Raw genomic sequence first — 23,399 nt, 5'->3', positions numbered from 1 at the left:
CTGTCAGTAAAACCTTAGAACAGTGGATGCTTACTGACTAACCTTGGCTTTTAACTAACAACCCAAACATAACTTTAAACTGGGGATTGCTTCTGTACTGACCAGACACCAATTGAATTTGGTGGCAATGTGCTAGAACTTACTTCATGTACTGTGCCATAATGTATTTTCTCAACAATATAATTATTAATGTATAGTATTTCATTTTTTTGCATATGCTGTCCAACTGCCTCATGTATTTAATGTAAAAATGCTATCTCAGGTAAGCAGATTACTAAAGATGCCAGAACCTGATGTACCAATGTAGGTGTGATTAAAACAGCTCCTGTAGAGGATGATTTTTATCTCTGCCAATCAGAATGGTCAGGTTCCTCTACCCATATGGTGGGGGCTGGGAAATGATGATAGACAGATGGCTCATTATCAGAACAAAACTTTACTGAGGTTTGTGCACCATTATCAAGTTTAATCACAAAACTTTTTTTTTTTTTTTAAAATAACTCCTGGAGGCTGAGGAGTCCACTTATCTACACATAGTCTGCTTAACTCTGTAATGCTGAACATCTTTTATTCAGGTAATTCAGTGAAAATAGGTCATCTATGCATCATTCATGAATGTGCAGCTGAATCAGGCACTTCTCAGATCAAGAAATATGTTACCTTGACAACTGATGTGTGGCAGATCACAAATTTTTCAACACCAGCGAATCTTTGTTGGCGCAAAATGTATAATTTTGTTTTCCTGACAAATAGTCTTTTTAAAAACGACTGTCCACTATTTCTGTAGCAGTAAATGTGGTAATGCAGTGTAATCTGTGGTAATGCTTTACCTTCCAATTGCCTTTGTACCAGATACTATTTCATCCATACATTTAGCAGGTAAACATAATCACAGTGTCACTAAAACTTGACTTCAAAACTTTCTTCATATACTTTATAACTGGGTACAAGAAGAAAGTGAGGTTCAACTTAACCACAAAATAAGCTAAGAGAGTAATATCATTGACAATCTGTTGGTGTCTCATAGCAGAATAATAGTGAATACTACCTCTACATTGACAGCTTCACTATGAGGCAGGTTTTGCTTACCTGTTTCAAAATGGTGTAATTTGAGCCATCCACACTCAGCTTCCGGATCTCATGGTGGTCTGCCATGATGAGAAAAGGTTCTTCGGCTGGAATGTGAAACACATGGTGTTGGAGAACAGGTGAGGCTTACAGCTAGGCACTGAAATTCTGTAAAGTGAGGGCTCAGAATATCAGCCTGACCTGACAAAGCCTTGCATGTGTTGGGGTTGCGCTCCAAGACTTCATAGCCTTCCACACACAGACACTTGTAAGAGCCAAATGTGTTAATGCAGCGCTGGCTACAAGGAAGAGTAGTGGAGCATTCATCAATATCCACACAAGTCTTCCCATCATCTTTCAGGTGGAATCCAGGCCAGCATTTACACTGATCACAAAAAATCAGCAAAACAAAGAACACAAAATGTGATTAAGTAGTTTGTAGTAGTAGTGATGCAGGAAACATGAGATAAAAGGCTCATCTGTCAGAACACCTACACTCCCACTTAGCAATTAAAGAGAATTATAAAACAAATCACTCCTGTTTTAAGTTACAACTGACTGAGACGTATGAAAACTCAATTTGAGTTCTTTCTTTCTATACAATGCTTAATTGTGGCTATGATATGAAAGCTGTTCACTTTGAACAGGTTGCACTTTTACAGTAATTTTAGAACAATTTGCAGTGGAAGACGTTATAATTCTGACTGTCCACAACCTTTTTTCTCAAAGGATTGCAGTTGATGAATGAAATTATCCAATGAAAAAGCATCAAAACCTGGCATCAAACATATGAGGACATCAAAGCCATGATACAGACATATTGCACCACAGCTCAAAAATCCAATTGCACTTCAGTGACCAGGGTCCCCCAAAAATAACTGAAAGTGCTTGTATCAGCTGCTCTGGACCCACCGCAAATCCCTTTCTTATCCAAAGTTATAACCTTGAGGGCCTTTCTGCTGATGTCCCTGTTCAGGCCACAAATGGATGAGCTGAAGGTCTGCATTAATGTGCTCTCTGTCCAGCTCTGCTGCTACCATGACAGGGAAGAGGGGTTTTCTGTGCCTTCCCATGCTTGTCGACAGTGCAGTGCAGTGAACACCATCTTATGGAAGAGTAGCAGAGGAAAATCCAGGGATGAAAGCATAAACTACCAGTCTGACAATGGGGATGGCCAACAGAACACGCAGCCTTGACCTGGGTTCAAACTTAACATCATATGCCACAGTTGCCAGGCACGGCACAAACACCCAGCACAGTGAGTGAGCTCAGGCTGTTGTTGGCATAAACTTTCATTACAGTGTTCAAGGTTATTCAAAAAGCAAGAGACTAAATGTATGTATGCTCCCACCCATCTTTATCTGTTTAATGATGTGTAAACTCAAGCTTGATTCATTATTTGTCATTAGTCATTCATATCACATATTGCTAATACTAGCTCCACATTTTACCTGCTACTGAATCGGAAACGGTGCTAGTGCTTAGAAATGTAAAGCTTCTTAATTAACATGTTTCGCTCGAATAACACTCACTAAATTTGAATAGTACAATGACAGTCACACTGTCTGAAGTAGGACACATTATAGCTGTTACTTATATTTGGAAATGAACAGTGTGCAGTGGGCTCTATGAACTTACATTTGAAAAGGTGTTTGCTTTAGCAGCAGTGGTTTACAGATTACAGGTTATTTCTATAAATTGGGATTTTTCCAATTGTTATCTTTCCATCTGCACTTTTATTGTAGCTTGGTGTAACCTTTAAGCTTGATGGACTAACTGTAGTCAGCAAGAGATTCTGAGGAGGAATGCACTTTCAAGCACCTGAACCATGACTAGTCCACTAGTCACTTACCTTATATCCCACAGGAAGATCTTGGCAGTCCTGTGTGCATCCACTGACTCGGCGGTTCAAGCACTCGTTCACATTACAGTTCTTTTCATCTGACTGATCTCCACAGTCATCTCTCCCATCACAGAGATTCCCCTCAGAAATGCAACGTCCATTGGCGCACATGAAGAAGGAGCCATTGCACAAACTTCCTGAAAAGGGCAAAGCCAGAAGTGTCACTAGCACAAGGCACTGAAAAGTTGGGGAACATTTTAGACCTTAGAAACGATCTTGACAAATTAATTCCAATCTCTCCTGATTGTAGCATCATTTGTTTCTGCCATATGTTCCTGCCAATTTTCTGGGTGAGTGGTGCTGCTGGTGGTACTGCTGAAGAGATTCCAGCTGAGAGTCAAACAGAAGTCTTACCTGCAGCTAGACATTTGAGGTTCAGAGGCAGTTCGTCAGAGCGGTCGGGACAGTCTGCATAGCCATCACACTCCCACTGAGAGCTGAGAAGACAGCGACCATCCCTACAGCGGAATTCCTCAGATCCACAGGGGCGATAGACTGAGGAAAGGAGATTTTCATCACTTGGGCTTGGCAGTGACATGATTTCAGTATAGGGTGGAATTTTAGCAGAATTAAGTGAAAACAATAAAAAATAAGGCTTCACAAGGCAAGAAATCCATTCTAAGTGTTCATGCTGCAACAAGATTACCTCATAGTGTGAGAAAATCAAATCAAGCCATGATTTGAGGTATGATGGTATAATGGCTAATATGTCAGATATAATTATATAAACCACAGTGGATTTCTTCTAGTTGAATCACCAAAAAATGTTAAAGTCTACAACTTTCATAATAAAGAAACTTACATAATAAAAATTTCTGAGAAACATGGATGAATCTATAATAAACCAGAACTGACCTGAAAGGTATTTAAGTTGCAAAACATAGAAACTTCACAGTTTATTTAACATTTACCAATAACAATCTTTATATAGCTCATTATTAAATAATTCCAGACAATATTACTGTGTTACATAACTTTGGACAGAAGAATGCCTAAAGTCAAACTTATAAATATATAACTTTTTCCCTGGCTCTAGATGGTTGATCCCTATCAATAGCTGATATTCCATCATGAAGAACCCCCTGTACTGTACAAACATGCAGAGATGCCAGGCATGTTTCATATACTGTGCCACTGGTATATATAAAGAACAAGAGAACAAGTAAAATATACTTGCCACATTCCACTGACTCATCAGATCCATCTCCACAGTCATCATCATGATCGCAGACGAAACGCTGGGGGATACATGCTTTGTTGTGGCAGCGAAAGGAGTTGTCATCACATGTGTTGTTGGGTGCTAATTCATAAAAAAAGTGGGTTCAAGTGCTAATCAATGGATAAACTTTATCTTCTAAAAATGGCATAACATCAGCACTAGTAAGCCTTATGGTAAGCCTTATGCACCCCATGTCTTCTAATTGTTTTTCCATTGTCCAGTAGGCTTGAATCAAAGTAAAAACAATGAAGGTTTAGATGAATGGACAACTGCAGCACCAACTCGTAGGAGGCACTCCAGATTACACCACTTAACGAAGGCTCCAATCATGCAAAAACTTCCCATTATACTTTGCAGAGATTTACAGTAGGTGTTTAGTGGGTTTCATGTTCTATGAGCTACTGTTTTATGCAATGTGACCCTAAGTTATACAAAGACAATGATGTGTAAGCAAACAATGATTTCTTAATTCTGGATAACATTAAGGTTTTTATAACTGCAATGAGCTAGAAGGCAATAGAGAGAGTTTACCACAGCCAGCTGCGGAAAGTTCATCACTCCCATCCGGGCAGTCCCTTTCACCATCACAGAGCCAGCGTTGTGGAACACAGGCATAGGATCCAGGGCAGCTGAACAGCCCTGGAGCACATGTCACTGAGCCTGAGAGGAAAACACGACCACATGCTCTGCTATCAACAAATTACAGAGGGTCAAATGCAACACAGAAAAAAAACATTAGTATAACAGACACTGAACTGAAGTAGATGTATTTTGTTTTGTTAGGATTGTACATGTTGTTATTGTCGAACATTTAACATTTTTTTTCAATAAATCAAAGCACTTGTTCGGTTCAGTTACGGTTTACCACTTATGACCCCACCAAACTAATTTTCACTGTGCAGCTGTTCCCCTTGTGCAGACATCAACATAATGACCATAGTATTGTCAGTAACAATTATTTCAATTGGGTAAGCCAGCAGCATTCTTGTGTATCTTATGACTTCACTTTAAAGCAAAACAAAACAGAAGAAAAAAATGGCTGCACTGAAAAACAAAAGTAAATACAGTAGTACAGTTAGACACCTATGGCTAATATGCATATCTTGTTTTTGACTGGAACTGTACTTCAGAATATTAATATTTCTTTGACATTTCACTACAATCCAATTAAACAACTGATGTTTACAGGAATTCTCGTCTCTCTATTTTGTTTTATTGTAGAATTCATTACACACACATCTCAGTTGCCCATTGAAATAGCTGCGCCTCTTGGGCCTCAGTGAAGAAAAATCTATTTGCCTCAGTCTCCACTCCAATCATCAGAAATGTCTGCAGTTATTTGTTGTCTCATTAACAGTTTTATTTCCATTTCCAGCTCTGCTAGAGAAACACAGGGAGCTGTTAAATGCAATATACAGTAGTGGATGGGACCTTGTAAACCAACAGTAGATTGCTCATGACATCTGAAAGGACACTAACCACAGATCTGCATGCTCTCATCAAGGCCATCCTCACAGTCGTTCTCACCATCACACAGCCACTGTTTGGCAATGCACTTGTTCTTTGAGCAGGCAAACTGGTTCCATAAGCATGACGAGTCTGCAGAGGGCAGTAAGAAAGAAATTTCAAAACCATAAATCAAGCAAAGTGAGGAGGCAACAACAGCATAGAAGGTGGAGAGTGTTTTTAATCAAAACACAACAAGTGGGCTGGCTCCAAGTTGCCCCTTGGCTTGCTTGTTTTCTCTGTAGTTTTTTCTGCCAAGCAACACACAAGTGTATAGCTGCCACACTAAGGATTGTAAAAAGATTTTTTTTTCTCTTTCATCTCACAAATAAAAACATTTTGATGAATTCTCCCAGTTACTATGCAGGCAAATAAAAACATCAACCAACTACAAAAAACAACAAAATTAAATATATATAAATTGCTATGGGTTTTGCTAAAATTAATTTTCTCTTATTTTGTTCAAAAAGAAACTACGGTGCAAGGCATGATAGAAAATGGGTGGATGTCAACTGGCAGAGCACTCTGCTGATCACTGGATATATTCATAATCTGTACTGAGTTAGTGTCACTGAGCTTCTCTGGAGAGTTGTTCTGTGCTCAGATGTCGGGCTTGCGAAAGTCTGCCAGAGCTTTGATGAGATGTTGAGAGAATGAAGGGAGAATGTGAGCTCCAGGTTAGATCACAGCACAAGGAATTATGGATCCTTCTGAGGGCGGGGGGTAGGAATGGAGTAGGTCTCTCAGACTGCACTTCTTCCCTTCGTGCCAGACTTTGTACATCACACCAGCTTTGCGTACACTGATACAATGATGTAAGATAAGGATAAGATAACATTAAACTGCTAAATCGGGAAACCATGATTATCTAGACTTGATGTATGCGATACTAAATCTGCACTTCAAATGCCAACAGCTGCCTCAAGTGTATAACAAAATAGCAGGTCTACAGCACATTATATGTATCAAAGCAAGTCTTTCATGTCTCATTTTCAATAGTGTTTCACATAGTAGAAAAGCTTATTAAGCATTGTGAAGTGACAAACGACTATTTCATCTAATCAGATGTAGAATTTTAAATTTCTGAAATATTACAGCATTTTCCTGAAACCACTTTGCAGTCCCATTATCAGTGGCTAGAGCTTTTTATATGATAATTAACTCAGAGGAATGGGGAATATTGTCTATTTGTCCTGAAAAAGCTATTCAGAAGTTCTCAAAGAATTGAGGCATAATTCATATCAGTTCTGATATAAGCACATTTGAAGCATGGGATGTTATCACTTCACACTGGCACAAATGACAGTTTTAGATAAAAGAATGGAAATGATGTCCATGTGTTATGCAACTCTCTAACAACATTCATGAACAATTTAGAAAATAAATCTGATAATGCCAAGGTTGGCCTTCCCCTACAGTATCTGTGGCAACTGCAATGCAAAACAAAGGTGTTGGTTAATTATACAGGAACAGGAAACCAGACAAGAAATCTGAGTCAAATAATCTAAGGCAAAGACGTGAGCTATATGGCCACATTCTTGTGTTACGCTTTTTGAAGTTAATCCCTGATGTGATGTTGGTGGTCCAGCTGGATTAAGGGCAAACTGAATCATACATAAACAGGACTAAAGTCTGCTTCCACTGTAGTGGCTCTGTGAGGCGACGCAGGACTTTGAGCTAAATGTTAATGTCAACATGCAGACTAGCTGCTAAAGACAGGTATAATGTTTAATACAAGGGTGCCCAACCCATGTTCCTCGCATGCTAAGATGCTAAATTAGGATGGTTAACACGGTAAACTCTGGGTATCAGAATCAGAATCATCTTTATTGGCCAAGTTTGTGCACACAAACAAGGAATTTGATTCTGGTTCACTAAGCTCTCTCTATGTACATGAATTAAATAAAGTTAACATTGGTAGCCAACCAATAATCTTCCAGGGCCACTGTCCTGCTTGTTTTCCAACTATCACTGCCTTACCCACTGCTGATCACCTGGATCAGGTGTGTTCAGTCACTCAGAAGCTGGAAGATACCCTCTCTACAGAGGGCAGTGGCCCTCAAGGACCAGGATTGGACACTCCTAGTCTACTGTATAACCATCCTAAGTTAGCACGTTAGATGGCAAACATTTGCTCATTTACACTTAACACACAGTAATACAGTAGAGCTGAGGATGGTGGGAAGGAAAGTGTTAGACAATTGAAAATGAGGATGTTTTACATAAAATTACAAATGTCAACCTTTTGGTTGTGCTGAAGTGCATCATCAATGTTGTTCGATATTTTATACAAATACATTAGATATTTTACTGAACAGAGTACTGCGACGGACTGGTGACCTGTCCAGGGTGTACCCCTGCCTTTCACCTGAGAGAGAGCTGGGATAGGCTCCAGCAGATCCCTGTGACTCTGGCTTTCAGGAAAAAGCAGGTATAGAAAATGGATGGATGGATGAACAGAGTAAGTATAAAATACTTGTAGTACTCGATGAAAAAGGAGGGGATCAGGATGGCCATCACTGATTCTTTCGAGACATCTAAGTCTGGGCCAGAGTGGCTGATCAACTGACCAGCATTGCCATCCCTAGATCCATGCTAGATGCATGGCTAGAAACGAAAGGCAAAGGGGATGTAGTCATGGTGGTAAAGCATAGCAGCTACTCTGACCACCTACATTAAACCACCCAGTCCATTTTACTTTGATGCCAAAAGCAATAAGATGTGAATAGGCAGAGTATGGGTGCGAGCTGTTGGTTTTGAGAGGAAATTATATTAATCCATAGCATGACTTAATTATGGTTCTCCTGTTCATCTGAGATCTTGACTTTGTCACGGGAGGTTCTGCATAAATTAGCATGGATCAAAGCAAATGGAGGAATGCTCTTGCTGCCGCTGGTGAGGGAAGTAAAGGAGTGGCATTGTAATGTGTAATCCTTTCAAATATCACCACTTTCCATTGAAGCCACATTTCCATTTTCGGAACAACCGTTTCAGTGACTGATGGCTCATTAATTAATTGTTACATTGGAAGTGCTGTGTATTATAATTCAAAGAGAAAAGGGGGAAAACGTACATCCTCAACAGCCTCGCTCTGAATTCAGGATCAGAATTAGACTTTCAAACAAGCAACAACACCCACTTGAGAAATCCCAATAAGGGGGAAACAAAACAAAGCAAAGAGAAATTGCCTTATGGCATGATAAACATCATCTCCTGTCTTTCTGTCTCCCCTTTATATACTGTGTAACATTTGTTGGATGCCTGGAACTATTTAAATTACAAAAAAAAAAAACAACAACAACAATAACAAAAAAAAAAAACATTCATATTAAAAAATTGTTTCTTGTTAGTGGAGACTAAATACCCTTCCAACCACCAACAATGTTGTGCACAACGACCACATACCCCCCTATTCAATCCTGTTACAGCACAAAAAACATTTCAGTGTACTGTGCGGAAGCTCTAAGATTTGGTGACTTACCACATTGGAATTCATCTGCTCCGTCTTCACAGTCTTTTTGGCCATCACACAGCCACACACTGGAGATACAATTCCCACTGGGACAAGCAAAGTGGCCCTCCTCACACTTCTGCCCATGGGAAACTGGGAAGCACAACAAAACCAAGTCCATCCTCCGGGCATTAGCAATGATTGAGGTCATTAACTTCTCCTAAGCTCTTGCTGAATCTCTTATTCAACCATCATAATCATCTCTGGAAATGAGATCTGTCTTTTCTAATTGAAGCTGGTTTTCTTGACTTGACTCTGAACATACAGACAAAATTGGTGTTGCGTGTTTGTGTGTTGGGTGCTCACCCTGGCAGTTGGTCTCGTCAGCATAGTCTCCACAGTCATTTGCACCATCACAGATCCATGAAGGGTGGATACACAGTGAGGTAGAGTTGCAGCTGATGAAATCTTTTTCTTTCACCCCCAGCTTGTAAAAGTGAGAGCACTCGGTGTGGCCTGAATACCAAACATAGCACCATAATAACTGACGGTGGAGGTGGAGGTAAGGAAGGGGGCACTATTCAATATGATGTGAGTGACAAGGACAGATGTAAGTTATTGACAAGCTGTGTGCATACACTTTTATTTTAACTGCAATGCAAAGCAAAGGGTGAAGGACTTACTGCAGTTTTTTTCATCTGAGGCATCGGCACAGTCAATGACCTGGTTACACCAAGCTGAGCTGGGTACACAGCTCCCGTCCTTGCATGATAACTCTGATGAGCCACACGTGACATCTGCGGGAGAGAATTTGCATTTCAAAAAGATAACAGAGGAGAAAGAGCACTTGGAGACAGTTACAGGTAGAGCTCACAACAATACTTCCTCTCTCTGGTTGTGGTATAATTTAGCTGCAGTTTACAAACTGCCAGACAGAAAAAGGTTTGAGATAAGTTGCAGCATATGTGCAGTTGCACTGCTGGTGCAATAAAAATTGTCTGAATGTCATGACCCTCTTAGCGCTGTGCAAGAGCAATTGTTTAATATGCATGAGGGTCTTCTTGTGTCTGTTGTTCATTTACCAACTGCTGCATTTCTATGGTCATCTCTATGGCCATTTCACCTCTCTGCATTTTACTATCAGTATATTACTTACATAATAATATAATTAAATGTCATAATGGTAATACAGAATGCTTTTGTTGATTTCACATTAAAAAGAAAATACGGCACATCATAGTGAGATAAATTCTTTTCTGAAACCTCAAAATGCTTCACTGATTCTACCACCTTAATTATGACAATATCACTGTTTCCTCATAGGCTCAATCAGCTTGAAAAAAGTCTGTACACTTGAATATTCACCCACTGTCACGAGCATGGGCAGCGTGGAACTAAAGACAACTGCTCTGTTTACTGGATTATTTCACTATCAAGGTTATAATAATATCCCTCTAGCAACATTGAAAGGACAAAAGGCTCTGAGGAGCAGCTTTTAGAGTGGGGGTTGGGAACTTTCATGAATTTCTGCATTCTGTATGATCTTGGGGCTCATTAGACAGTGAGGGCTTAGCACAGCATGTGACTTAGTGTGCCATATTAATATAACCATTAGTGTGGCTGAATCCTGCTCACAGAGGCAGGACAGACTGAACAGCAGATCAAACGGCTGTGACTTACTGCTGCAGAAAGCTTCATCAGAGTTGTCCCCACAGTCATCGATCCCGTCACAGAAACGACTGTTGGCCACACATCGTTGGTTGTAGCAGGACCTGAAACCTTTCCGACAGGCCCTGTTGTCTGAACAGATTGAATTGCATATATGTATTACAAATGACCAGCACTAGTAAAGTCAATGACAGCAATCAAAAGGTGCTTTTATCAGTTATTTTTTACACACAAAGTATCTGTCTAATAGATTTATTTCTATTTCTATATAAACTACAGGTAGAGGTGTGAAGTGGTTCTTACCACAGTATTGCATCTTCTCATCTGATTTATCTTTACAGTGGGTTATTCCATCACAGGTTAGCTGGTAGTTTATACACTCTCCATTTCCACACTCAAACTCAGTGTGGATATTGCAAGAGGAATTTTCTGCTGCAGAAAACAAGACAGTGATACACAGTTGAACAAAATTCACACATGCAAGTGAGCTCAGAAGCTGCATTTAAATGCACAGTACTCCACATTTGAGTCTAACAACTCAGTTTCGGGTCAACATTTGTAGATTCCTTAACTGCATTCAATAACCCCATTAATCCCTACATTATAACTTGAACAAAATCTGGCTGTGCATTTCCTGAGATGTTCTATTGGTCGCTAATTCACATTTGATCTACAATAATGTCCACATTGTGCTTGTGATTTCATTCATTGCGCATAAATTAAAATCCTAACAATCCTCTTTGACAAGTCCCTCTTTGTGTTATGCTACTTGCAGCTCCACAATTAATATAAAAATAAGAAACTTCTTAGCCCTCTAGTGACAACTGAATCAGGGTGCGGCGGAAAGTCTCTACCATTACATTTATTCTACTAACCAGTTTCTCTGAGTTACTTGTCATATTTAGTCTGGCCAAACCTCCTTCATTTAAACAGTTCCACCAAGTTTATGGTCTATCTATACTCTGAACTTCTGATTCAACCAGCAATGTGTCAAATTAGGAATGCTTTATACTTGTGTGTCCTCTCTACCATGTTTTCTGCTGCCTGCCTAAACTTAAAGTAGCAACATTATGGATTTTTTTGTTCCTGAGCAGGGCTCACTGTGACTGAGGGAATCACTACAGATTCACTGCTTAGACAGAGAAGAAAAGACAGCAGTCACTCACACTTATGTGTGGTTATGTGGAAACAGAATCAAGACATCAGAGGTACATATACACAGCACAAATAAGATCTTAACCTCTGTGTGGACACAAGCACGGTTTACACTGTGCAAATAAATGTAGACAGTGACTTTTTTCCAAAATAAATAATATATATATATATATATATATATATATATAAATAATTACAAGTAAATTCAGTACAATTAAAATCAATAGCTGGTGCTGAGAGTATTGTAAAAGTTGGCAGCTGTAACGTCAGTATAATTAATTCTAAGGCTTTTCATGACTTACACACACATCTGTTGTTGTCTAACAGCACACGCTCTCCACGGCAAGTGCAATTGACTCTCCCATATGGGGTCAAGAGACAGAGGTCACCGCAGCCTCCATTCATGTGTCGGCACGGGGACAGCTCACCTTCAATAACATTAAAAAAGAACTGATTAAAAGGTCAGAAGCAGTCTCCTAGGACACACTGTCTCTTTTAGTTTTTTTAATACATCCCTGGAATTATTTAAATATTCTTACACCTTTCTTCTGGACATACATCCTTTGCCTTTTCAATAACATTTTTTAACCTGATGGGAATAATTTGGTTTCTCTGTAAAATCACAGTAGAGATCAATACATTTTAAATTCATTCTGCTGAAAATGAAAATGATATAACATTGCATGGCATGAAATTAGTGGTTATTCCAGTAACCAGGAGAAGAAATACGCAAAAAAAATTGGCAGAGGGAGTCATCATATCCAGTAACTGCTGTAGGTTCTTGTTAGATTTTTTTTTTTTTTTTTAATTAAGCATAAGGCTGATTTAAATGTCAAATGTCTGCAGGTAAAGTCACTGACAGGTAGCAAATATATTACAGTATTGCACTAAATTGCAAGCATTGACATAAAAACAAATGTATGTGCTAAACCCTGTTCTGAGAAAAAAATAGCACATCAAAGAAGCTTAGCAAGAACAGAACAGAATCAATTGCAAGTGTTCAGAGACATACGTGTCTGTTGGAAACCCTGTTATTACCTGCCCTCCAGCCATGAGTCTTTTATTCATGAGAGAAGAAATTGCTCCTCTGTTCTGCAGCTCAGGTAAAACAGTCACATTAATATGTATGGTCAGAATACTCATGACAAGGAATTTGCAGCGATAGGTTAAAAATAAAAAGGATAAACAGTTCATCAGATCCACCAATTGCTGTAGACTTACAGCATACCTTTGTCTCATGAAGTGATTAGCTTTAATGAAGAGGAAAATAGGGAAAAGTGTGGCTCTCAACCTCAGAGTCCAAGCATTGGAACATTAAGCCCACTTCCCATTGTCCTACTTGGAAATTATACTTTATATAACACTTAAGAGACTCCCTCTACAACATAGCTACTGTTTATTAATTACCTCTGGAACTTTAGTTTCTAGTCTTTCTAAATAAGTTCGTCATTTATCATCTACCTTATTTTTGTAATGTACATCAAAATAGGAACCACTTTCAAATAATTTTATTTTATCTAGGAAAGTCCAGATGGCATACCAGGAGGAAGGTATTAATCATCAGTGGTGGCCAATCACAGATTTATTATGTGTACAATATATTATATATTATTTATTGTTTTACAGATTTATTCAGTTGACACTCAGTTTACTGTTCAAACTTCACTTATTTTAAAAATGAGTAAATTTCCCTTCTCATCCCTACAGTAGGTATGTGTGTAGACCTCACACTCATGGACCTCAATCTCAGGTCCTCTACCAGAGGTCTGGGAGTTTGAGGGTTCTTCACAGTATCTTAGCTGTTTCTAGCACTGCGCTCTTCTGAACTGAGATCTCTGATGTTGTTCCTGGGATCTGTTGGAGCCACTCTCCCAGTTTGGGGGTCACAGCCCCGAGGGTGCCGATTACCACGGGGACCACTGTTGCCTTCACCTTCCACATCTTTTCTACTTGTTATTTCAGCCCCTGGTATTTTTCAAGCTTCTCATGTTCCTTCTTTGTGATGTTGCTGTCACTTGGGATTGCTACATCTACCACTACTGCTTTCCTCTGTTGTTTGTCCACCACTACTATGTCCGGTTGGTTAGCCATCACCTGTTTGTCGGTCTATATCTGAAAGTCCCACAGGATCTTAGCTCGGTCATTCTCCACCACCTTTGGAGGTGTGTCCCATTTTGACCTTGGGACCTCCAGCCCATACTCAGCACAGATGTTCCTGTATGCTATACCAGCCACTTGGTTATGGCGTTCCATGTATGCCCTGCCTGCTAGCATCTTACAACCTGCAGTTATGTGCTGGATTGTCTCAGGGCATCTTTGCACAGCCTGCACCTGGTGTGATAGACCCCAGTCTCTATCGATCTTGTGCTGCTACGATTAGGGCCTCTGTGTTGTCTTTCAGTCCAGCTTTTTCCAGCAACTGGTAGGACTTGGGTAGTTGTGGCCTAATGGGGGCAGTCGAGGTCTAATGGATAGAGAGTCAGTCTTGTAACCTGAAAATTGCGGGTTCAAATAGGTGTTGGCGTAGGTGTTGATGGCTTGGACTTTGTTCTTCCCATTTAGCTGACTTCTTAGGACTTGTCTTACTCTCTGTAGGTATTTGGCTGTGGCAGCTTTCCTTGTGGCTTCTTCTTGGTTCCAATTTGCCTGTGGGATTCCAATGTACTTGTAGCTCCCCTCAGCATCCGCCATCTGCCTTCTGGAAGTTCAACTCCTTCAGTCCTGACAACCTTCCCTCTCTTTGTTATCATTCGACCACACTTGTCCAGTCTGAATGACATCCCAGTGTCGTTGCTGTATATCCTGGTGGTGTGGATCAATGAGTCGATGTCTCGCTCAGTCCTGGCATACAGCTTGATGTCATCCATGTACAGGAGGTGGCTGATGGTTGCCCCATTTTGCAGTCGGTATCCGAAGCCTGGCTTAGTGATGATCTGGCTGAGGGGGTTCAGGCCTATGCAGAACAGCAGTGGGGACAGAGCATCTCCTTAGTAGATGCCGCACTTGATGGAGACTTGTGCTATCGGCTTGAGGTTGGCTACTAGGGTTGTTTTCCACAGTCCCATTGAGTTCCTTATGAGGTTCTTAGGGTCCTATTGATGTTGTACAGCTCCAGGCATTCCAGGATCCATGTGTGAGGCATTGAGTCGTAGGCTTTCTTGTAGTCAATCCAGGCGGTGCACAGGTTGGTCTGCCTGGTCTTACAGTCTCGAGTGACTGCTTTATCTACCAGTAGTTGGTGTTTTGCTCCCCTGGTGTCCTTACCCATTCCTTTCTGGGCGCCGCTCATGTATTGAGCCATGTGCCTACTCATCTTAGCCGCTATGATGCCCGATAGGAGCTTCCATGTTGTGCAGAGGCAGGTTATCAGACGGTAGTTGGATGGGACTGCTCCCTTTTGGGGGTCCTTCAGGATTAGGACTGTCCTGCCTTCAGTTAGCCACTCTGGGTGAGTCCTATCCATTAGCAGCTGGTTCATTTGAGCTGCCAGGCGCTCATGGAGGGCAGTTAGCTTCTTTAGCCAGTAGGTGTGGATCATGTCAGGCCCTGGTGCTGTCCAGTTCTTCATGTTTGAAACCCTTTCTCGGATATCTGCCGTTGCAATGGTTACTGGTTCCTGTTTAGGGAGGTTGCTGTGGTCTGCTCTCAGGTCTGCCAGCCACTGGGCATTGGTGTTATGTGATGCCTCCCTCTCCCATATGTTTTTCCAGTATTGTTCAGTCTCCAGCCTTGGTGGGTCTGCTCTTGTGTTACTGCCCCCCCACTGAGAGTACACCTTGAATGGTTCGGTGGAGAACATCCTGTTTATTCTCCGTGCTTCTATTTCTCTGGTGTACCTCTTCAGGCGTGTGGCCAGGGCTGTGAGTCATTGTTTGGCAGTCTCCAGGGCCTCTGGTATGGACAGCCTGGTGGTGTGGATCTTACCCAACTGCATCCCCCTTCTCTGCAGTTCTGATAGCTGGCTAACTTCTCTCCGTGTTGCCCTTATTTTTGCCTCTAACCTCCTTCTCCATGCAGGGTACTGCTCCCTGGTGGTGGAATGTATTTTGTGGCCAAGCATCTCAAGGATCACTGTTGCCATGGTGTATATCAGCTTGTTGGTCTCGGTGATGGTCACAGTGGGGATTGTTCGTAATGCTGCATTCACGTCTTCTAGTAGACTTTCAGAGAGTACTTCACTTAGTCTTGGTAACTGGCTGTGGAGGTTCCAGGTGTCCATCTTGCCTACGATTTTCACTCTCAGGTCAGCTGCTCTTGTGTTGAGCGTGTTCGGGCTTGTCATTGGGGCTTGATACCCAATCTCGGGTGGGGGTAGTGTTGTTTCCCCCCTGACCTGGCGTCCTGGCTCCCCCTTGCCGTAGCATTTGTATTGTGTTTCTTCAATCTCTAGTTGTGATAGCAGCTGCCGTTTGCGGATGTTGGAACACTGAGCCACTAGATGCTTTGGCCCTAGTGTGGATGATGGGTTTCGGAGTTTCCATAGGTCCCACATCCTCTTCATGTAGCCCCTATCGCTGGGGTTACTCATGTAGTAGCATTCCAACAGTTCTCTGTTATCAGCCCTCGTCCACGAGTGTCTTGTTTCAGTAGCCCATTTCTCATCAGGTTGCCCTGGTCCCCTAGCACCTGACGCAGACCTTGTTGACCTGGGCGACGTCCGAGCCAGTATGACTCCAGTATTTGTATCGCTCATTTGTGATGAGGTAGACTAGTAGCGTTAAGGACCTTGCCTAAGGGCCCACACTGGTGATGCCCGTGAACCCCCAACCATTTGGTCTCCCCGCACCGAAGTCAGTGGCCTTAACCACTGAGCTATCCAGTCGCTTTTTATATATATATATATATATGTATATTTCCAAACATATCAGGCAAGTGGGGGATAAAACTGCTGTAGCTTGTGCTCACAAAACAAAACAAACTGAAACAGAAAGTCCAATGAAAGTCCATGCACTCTGTATATAGTTTTTACAGTTATTATAGTTTCATATAATTTTTTTTTTTACAGAAGAAAGTGCATAGAGTTACATTTTTATTTTTGTCTATTGGCATTAACACTGACATAATGCATATATACATGTATAAACTACAAATCACATGAACACTTTCTGCAAACACATAATACACAAATATTCGCATCCACTGCTGATTAAGTTAAGGTCACTGGCAGGTGTGTAAATACTTACAGTTGTTTGTGTCCCTGGCCACAGCGATAATGCCCATGGGTTGATGGGGTATATCTGCTCGAAGAACCTTGGTGTCACTGCCTGTGTACTTGTTTGATCGCAGCACAGACCTGTGGGCCCAGTCTGACCAGTAGATGAAATCTCCATAAATGGTGAGCCCATAGAAGTTTCCAGATCCTGACTTAATAATGACCTAAAATTGTAAAGCACAGCATTGATGTTGGAAATTCTTTGTTTTATCTAAGGCTATTGTATTCACTGAGAAATATTTATAATACACATAAAAAATAATAATATAATAATCAGTTTATAATACATGTGAAATATATGTGAAAACACAATGTGAATTCATATGTTTCATATTTTTAATAATTGTACACCCATGTACAAGCCAATCACAAATGTCTTTCTAGCATCTTTCTGGAGAGATCATGGACATAATTTTGAGTGAATCCCCAGTAATAAATTTGAAGAATAATCACTTCACTTATTAATCAACACATCACTCCAGCCACCCACACGACTGCTTAACCCAGATGCTGGGAAAGTAAATGACAGTGTCATTGGCAGAGAGGCAGGAATCCATCAGATGCCTCCTTGTGGGACTATCTAGGCTTGTGGGGGAGCAGATCAGGGCCTCCAGCAGCTGTGCAGTCTCAGCCATTAGTGGGACAGGCTTGTAAGCTGCATCACATTAGCCCTGTGCCATACTGGGATTAATAGGACAGGTGTTGATTAAAGGAGCCCAGCGTGTGGAAGCAAAAACTGCCCATCAGGCAAGTGAGAGAAAGAGAGGGAAACACCAGATGGGGTAGAACAGATTATATTGATAGGAAATTAGATTTGGGAAGTTAGGCCAGCAGCACAATACTTTTGTGGCAAAGTAGTGAACACCCTTAATACAGTCTTATCTTACATTACTCAGTAGTATTCAGATATGGTACATCAATTGCTGTGTCAACAACTCAAAATTTATATTCCACCTCTTTAAGGTAAAACAGGCATCTTTTTCTGGCTAAACACAAGAACAACTTCCTTTATCACGCACTTTCCTGCACTTTGTGAAGCACTGGGCTCCACTCTCAAAATGGCACAGGGGAGAGAAACATGCCAAAGCTCTTGTACATCTGTCACCAACCACACATGGGCAACATGTATTGGCATCGTTGCAGTGAAGAGTGCCTGAGCCCTGACACTTCACTACCATCAATGGTTACATTTAAATTACTCAGTGCAAAATTGCTGCTTCGTAATGCTTTTGTTTTTATTTTTACCGTTAGTCTTAATGCATTTCCTTTTTTACTTAAACTTTCAAAAATGAAAATGAAAATAACCAAATAAAATAAGCATTTATCTCCACAGTAAGCATTGTATACGCAACACATGACTTTGATTTCCACAGTTTGGTAAAATGCTGAAGCTGACAATCAGCAACTACTGTTTAATTTACACATTTTAATTGGACTGGTGAATTTGTACCCTGGACAGTCTCACTGCAAGGCCTTCATTAGCAGGTCTAGACTGCAGTGAAGGGCAGGTGGGGACCCAGGGGTTAAGATCTTTTGAGCCTTGTGACCTGGCTGAGCAAACATATGGGTAACTAATTGAGATGTGTCAAGGTGCTGAGATACAGCGGTCATGTAAAGCAAAACCTGAAGTCCATTGCAAAAACGGTCCATCTTGCACTGTAATCCCTCCCATGTAGATGATGCAGAAGATACAGTATATATCACTCTGGGATGTCTTATGTTATTCATGAAACATTATGGACAAAATAAAAATTCCTTTACTTCAGCACAGAATTTCTTTTGTAATAAGGAAACCATCTGTACTGTACCCTCAGAGGTGAAATATCATTAACAACATCAAGAGGTGTTTCAGAGATCTTATTCGCTGTACATGCAGTGCCAGAAGTGCAAAAGGGATGGGAGATTAAATGGGAGATAGAAAAAAACCTTTCATTTCAGAAGAAAAGGGATGACCAGTTTGACATTCTGTCCCTGAATATGCACCTTGATTCACAGATGTTTTGTAATGAAACTACCTCCTTCACTAAGAGACAAAAGGAGAAAAAAGATTCTATCTAGTACGTTGCTGGGTCTCATTACCTGTTCAAAGGGGTTCAAAAGTATGGAATTTTTATTTAAAAAACATCTGCACCTTGGATAATGGTTATGATTGATAGAAAGTAAATATTTGAATATATATCTTTTACTTGAAGGAAGCCGCTTTCATACTTACATATCTGCTGGAACCATCATAGTCACATCGCTCAATCTTGCCAAGGCTTCCATCTGAAAAGTAGAGCTTCTCTGCTTTGTGGTCAATAGTGAGCCCATTGGGTGTCAGGATGTCAGAATTGATGATAATCTTCATGTTTTTGCCTGTTAAGGTGGCTCTCATGATACTGGGCCTCTGTTCATTCCAGTTGGTCCAAAACATCAGGCTAAAATATGTAACAGACAGTCAAGCAAAACATTTAATTACTAGTATGTAGAGTACAGTATTTTCATTAGAGACATAGCAAAATAAGTGGTTTCCACTTAATGTCTAGATGTCATCAGAGCCTCCCTCCCTTTCCCAAAAAAAGCACCTCTTCACCTCAGTACTATTAATCCTCTACAGATTCACATCCCCTCAGAAGCGCCAAAAGACTCGTGTAGTCCAAAACTGAATAAGGGAGCAATAATAAGAGCCTTTTATAAGAGCTATTATATTAAGACGTCAACCAGGGAACATTCTACCATACATGCAAAATTAACTGTAATGAATAGGGATTTTTTTTTTCATCACTGAATTAAATTGCTGGAGGTTTATATAGCCCTGCCAGTCAGTTGTCATCCCATAGCTCCCAAGGTCCCCATGGCTTGTCATACACCTTCCCGTTTTATGCCCTGAAAAAGCACATCAGTGATAAGGTGTAACACACTTTCTATTTGACAAAACAGATTAGCATCACAGGTTGTGAGGTAGAGGTCATTTATTCAGATTCTTCTCCTTGAAGACTTAGGAGAATATGAAAAAAATAATTGTAAATAAAGAAAAGATTATATCCTGTTTTATACGGGCTTTACAAGGTGACGGTGCATGTTTTGACAAAACCATATCAAAAAAAGAGATGGATGATTTCAAATTTTATAAGAAATGTTTCCAGCTCCTAGTTTTTCACATCCTACTGTAATGAAGTGCGCTGTGGAAATCCACTCTAGCGCAATAATAAGGATTCCAATCAGTAGTCACAACCAGGGACTCCTAATTAATCACTTGAGTTTGAATTCTAATTATATGGCAGTGTTTCTGGAGTGGGATGGATAGAGTGCCAAGTTGCCAACTAAGGATATAGTCTGAGGTCAAGAAATGAATTTAGTTAGTACAACTGTGGGAGCAAGATATTCACTCTTCTCAGAACACACACAGGAAGATAATCTAAACTCATTGTAACAGAAATACTGATGCACTATTTTTCACCTTTCCCAAAACCTTTTTTTTTTTTCAATCTGGCAAACAAATGAAACTGTTAAATCAAGTATTTAAAAAAGCCATAGATGTAGCTCATACCAAATCAGAACAGTTACACCTAGAGTGTAAAAATGCCCACCACAACACAATACTTCGAGCTCCAGAAAGCATAATGCAACAGTTTTAACACTGCATACATACAAAAAAACCCATATGCCATTAAAATACTAAGATATGAAGTAAAGCACAAAACGAACTGTTAGATACATATATGGGCACACACAGTTAACTTCACTTTTAAAAAAAAGCAAACCTGCCCTATAATAAAACATCAATACTATTCTAAGTATAACAGCAGCTAAAATACATGGTACACATATTTAAATGCCTTAACTGATGTTTCTGTGCTGGGAGACTGATCAGTTTGTCTGTAATTTTGTTTCAGTAAGCAGTAGACAATATATAGATTTGAGTGCTCTATGTGTAACATACAGTATCTTGGCAGCATATCAGCTATGCATTGCAGTAATCAAGGCGTCTTGTGACAAAAGTGCACAAGCTTCTCTGTATCTTAGAGGAAAAGAAAAAGGCTGGATGTTATGTGTTGATATATATTTTCTTGGACCATTCAATAAAGAAGTCTTTTCTTGGTTCAATTTGACACTAAATAAGATAATGAAGACCAAAAACTGTCATCAGTGTCATCACCATAATCATCAGCAAGAAAAGTCATACTGTGCTGGAGGATAATGACCCCCGGTGATAATAAAAGTCAGTATGAACCTATAAATAGAAAATTTGTCACAGTTTCAAAGCCTGAATTTAGGTGCAGGCATTTTCAGAAGGAATTTTGTTATTAATACAATAGATTGAAGAAGATGTGTAAGAGAGGGGGATTAGCTACTTAGAAAAACTGCTGACCTTTGACACTCATCTAGGGCCAGGACATGTGGATGGTCTTCTTCTGAAAGCAAGACCACAGCCTGCCTACTAAAGGCACCGACTCGTTTTTGGTCCACAGTTTGTCTGGTGATGGTGGATGTAGTGGAACTAGTCCAATACAAGGTGTCCCAGGCCCGGTGGTAGGCCAGGCCCTCAACTGATCCCACATCTGAAACACATAGAACCATTACTCAATTAATAACCTAATTTAGACACTGTAAAGAATTATAATTAAAAAAACAAAAACAAACAAAAAACATAGTACAGCCTAAAGGACAGTCATATTTAAAGCTGTGCTTGGCCTATTATTTTAAAGCACTAATTATGGCTACAACAAAGTGTATACCGTCTTTGTTCTTTAAGTGAAAGAAATAACTGCAGTTAGTGAGCAACTGAAAGTGAAATTAAGGAAGAACACAAAAACCCTGGTGTTTGTGCAGTTTAATGATATCCTGATGTGTACCCCTCATTTAAAGACTTCAGTTATCTGTCACTGACATCTGGGGCCACTAAACTGCAAAGCTGTCTGTGGTGTAGTGTTAGGTAAAGATATTGACTTTGCGTATAACAGATGGCAGGCTCCAATTGTGTTAGAATTGGGATTATGTTTCCTTGGTGACTGACAGGGAAATAACTTCATGCCTCACTACCCTGGACAGGTATTTGTTGATGCAACATTCACTCAGTGAGTGAATATATTTTCATTGTAAGCCAATTTCCTAAACACAGAATATGAAAAGGCCTTTGCAGCCTCTTGGGTTAGTGCGAGAATGTGACTGACAGGGAGGGAACCTCCAGAGAGAATTGGCCGTTTCCCTGCTTTTTTAGTCACTGGAGATTTTTGTGGTGCTAGTTTCAGAAATGACTTGATGAATATGACCTTCAATATTTCAATATTACACAAGTGACAATCTGAAGCAATGTCAGAATAACTGTACTAACACAATATTGTTGTCATGTACTCAAACATCAATATGCTGGACCTCATAGATCACTGTGGATGCCTATGGCTGGGGAATTGCTTCCATTATGTTTTGGGAGAAATTAAGAACTTTTTTTTTTTTAAAGAGAAATGTAAACACCATGGCAAAAATCTAAAAAAATACCAATAAAATGAAATGAGAATGCCTAAATGTTGAAAATTTATTTCACACTAACATAGCTTATTAATGAAAATTCAACAAAGTTGCACTCTGCAACTCCACTGGACCCTGGATATTTTGTCAACCAGATTGGAAACCTACATTGTTTAGGTGCATGAACCGGATTCTGTACGTTTGTTCATGCACAACTCTTCTGTGTGCAAGTATGTTTGTTTATTGTTTGACAAAACAAGATATATTTCACAAAGAAAGTCAACAAATCACCTTCTTCTCTTTCCTGTTCAGTAAACCTACCAATAGTGATAACACCAATACAACAAAAAATGTAAAAAAAAAAAAAAAAAAAAATTCAACAGTGGCAATTCATATAACAACTCTGTCCACCACTTGGCCAATGTCTAGGGCCTGATTTTTTTCTGTAATTTTAGGGTTCCCTTAATCTGTCAATACAGCGTGTAATTCATTTTAATGGTGAACATGTGGCCAATGCAGACTTTGGCTGTATCCCCTCATCTAAAAACCCATAAACCATACCCTAGAATACTTAAGACACTACCTGAGTCACACACAATCACTAATTTGCAATAAAAGCCGTCTGGCAGCTTGGAGTTTCTTACAAATTGTTGGCAGGGCGAGGGAGTAATTAATAGGGGACATGGAGTTTAATTAGAGAAATATGGATGATTAACATCTTCACCTTTCCTCAAAGACAGATACACGCAAAAACTTTTAGAGGGAAAGA

The 23,399-nt window shown here is 40.1% G+C and overlaps 1 protein-coding gene across 1 annotated transcript in view; it reads right to left on the bottom strand.

The window, feature by feature from the left end:
- The window catches only part of lrp1bb (low density lipoprotein receptor-related protein 1Bb), a 236,311-nt gene that overhangs the window by 48,232 nt on the left and 164,680 nt on the right, over positions 1-23,399 (bottom strand). The window contains exons 42-57 of the mRNA XM_026295401.1: positions 21,534-21,723; positions 19,395-19,599; positions 17,154-17,346; positions 12,273-12,398; positions 11,119-11,247; positions 10,828-10,947; positions 9,831-9,944; positions 9,514-9,663; positions 9,178-9,300; positions 5,670-5,789; positions 4,722-4,850; positions 4,149-4,271; positions 3,326-3,466; positions 2,921-3,108; positions 1,270-1,453; positions 1,090-1,175 (exon numbers count right to left, since the gene is read on the bottom strand). Of these exons, the coding sequence (XP_026151186.1) occupies positions 1,090-1,175; positions 1,270-1,453; positions 2,921-3,108; positions 3,326-3,466; positions 4,149-4,271; positions 4,722-4,850; positions 5,670-5,789; positions 9,178-9,300; positions 9,514-9,663; positions 9,831-9,944; positions 10,828-10,947; positions 11,119-11,247; positions 12,273-12,398; positions 17,154-17,346; positions 19,395-19,599; positions 21,534-21,723 (2,321 nt within the window). The remainder of the gene's footprint in view (positions 1-1,089; positions 1,176-1,269; positions 1,454-2,920; positions 3,109-3,325; positions 3,467-4,148; positions 4,272-4,721; positions 4,851-5,669; positions 5,790-9,177; positions 9,301-9,513; positions 9,664-9,830; positions 9,945-10,827; positions 10,948-11,118; positions 11,248-12,272; positions 12,399-17,153; positions 17,347-19,394; positions 19,600-21,533; positions 21,724-23,399) is intronic.

The sequence above is a fragment of the Mastacembelus armatus genome, chromosome 21 (assembly GCF_900324485.2).
Source record: "Mastacembelus armatus chromosome 21, fMasArm1.2, whole genome shotgun sequence".
NCBI classification, from domain to species: Eukaryota; Metazoa; Chordata; class Actinopteri; order Synbranchiformes; family Mastacembelidae; genus Mastacembelus; species Mastacembelus armatus.
Note: the sequence above shows the minus strand (reverse complement) of the source record. Positions and strands in the feature narration are given on the sequence as shown.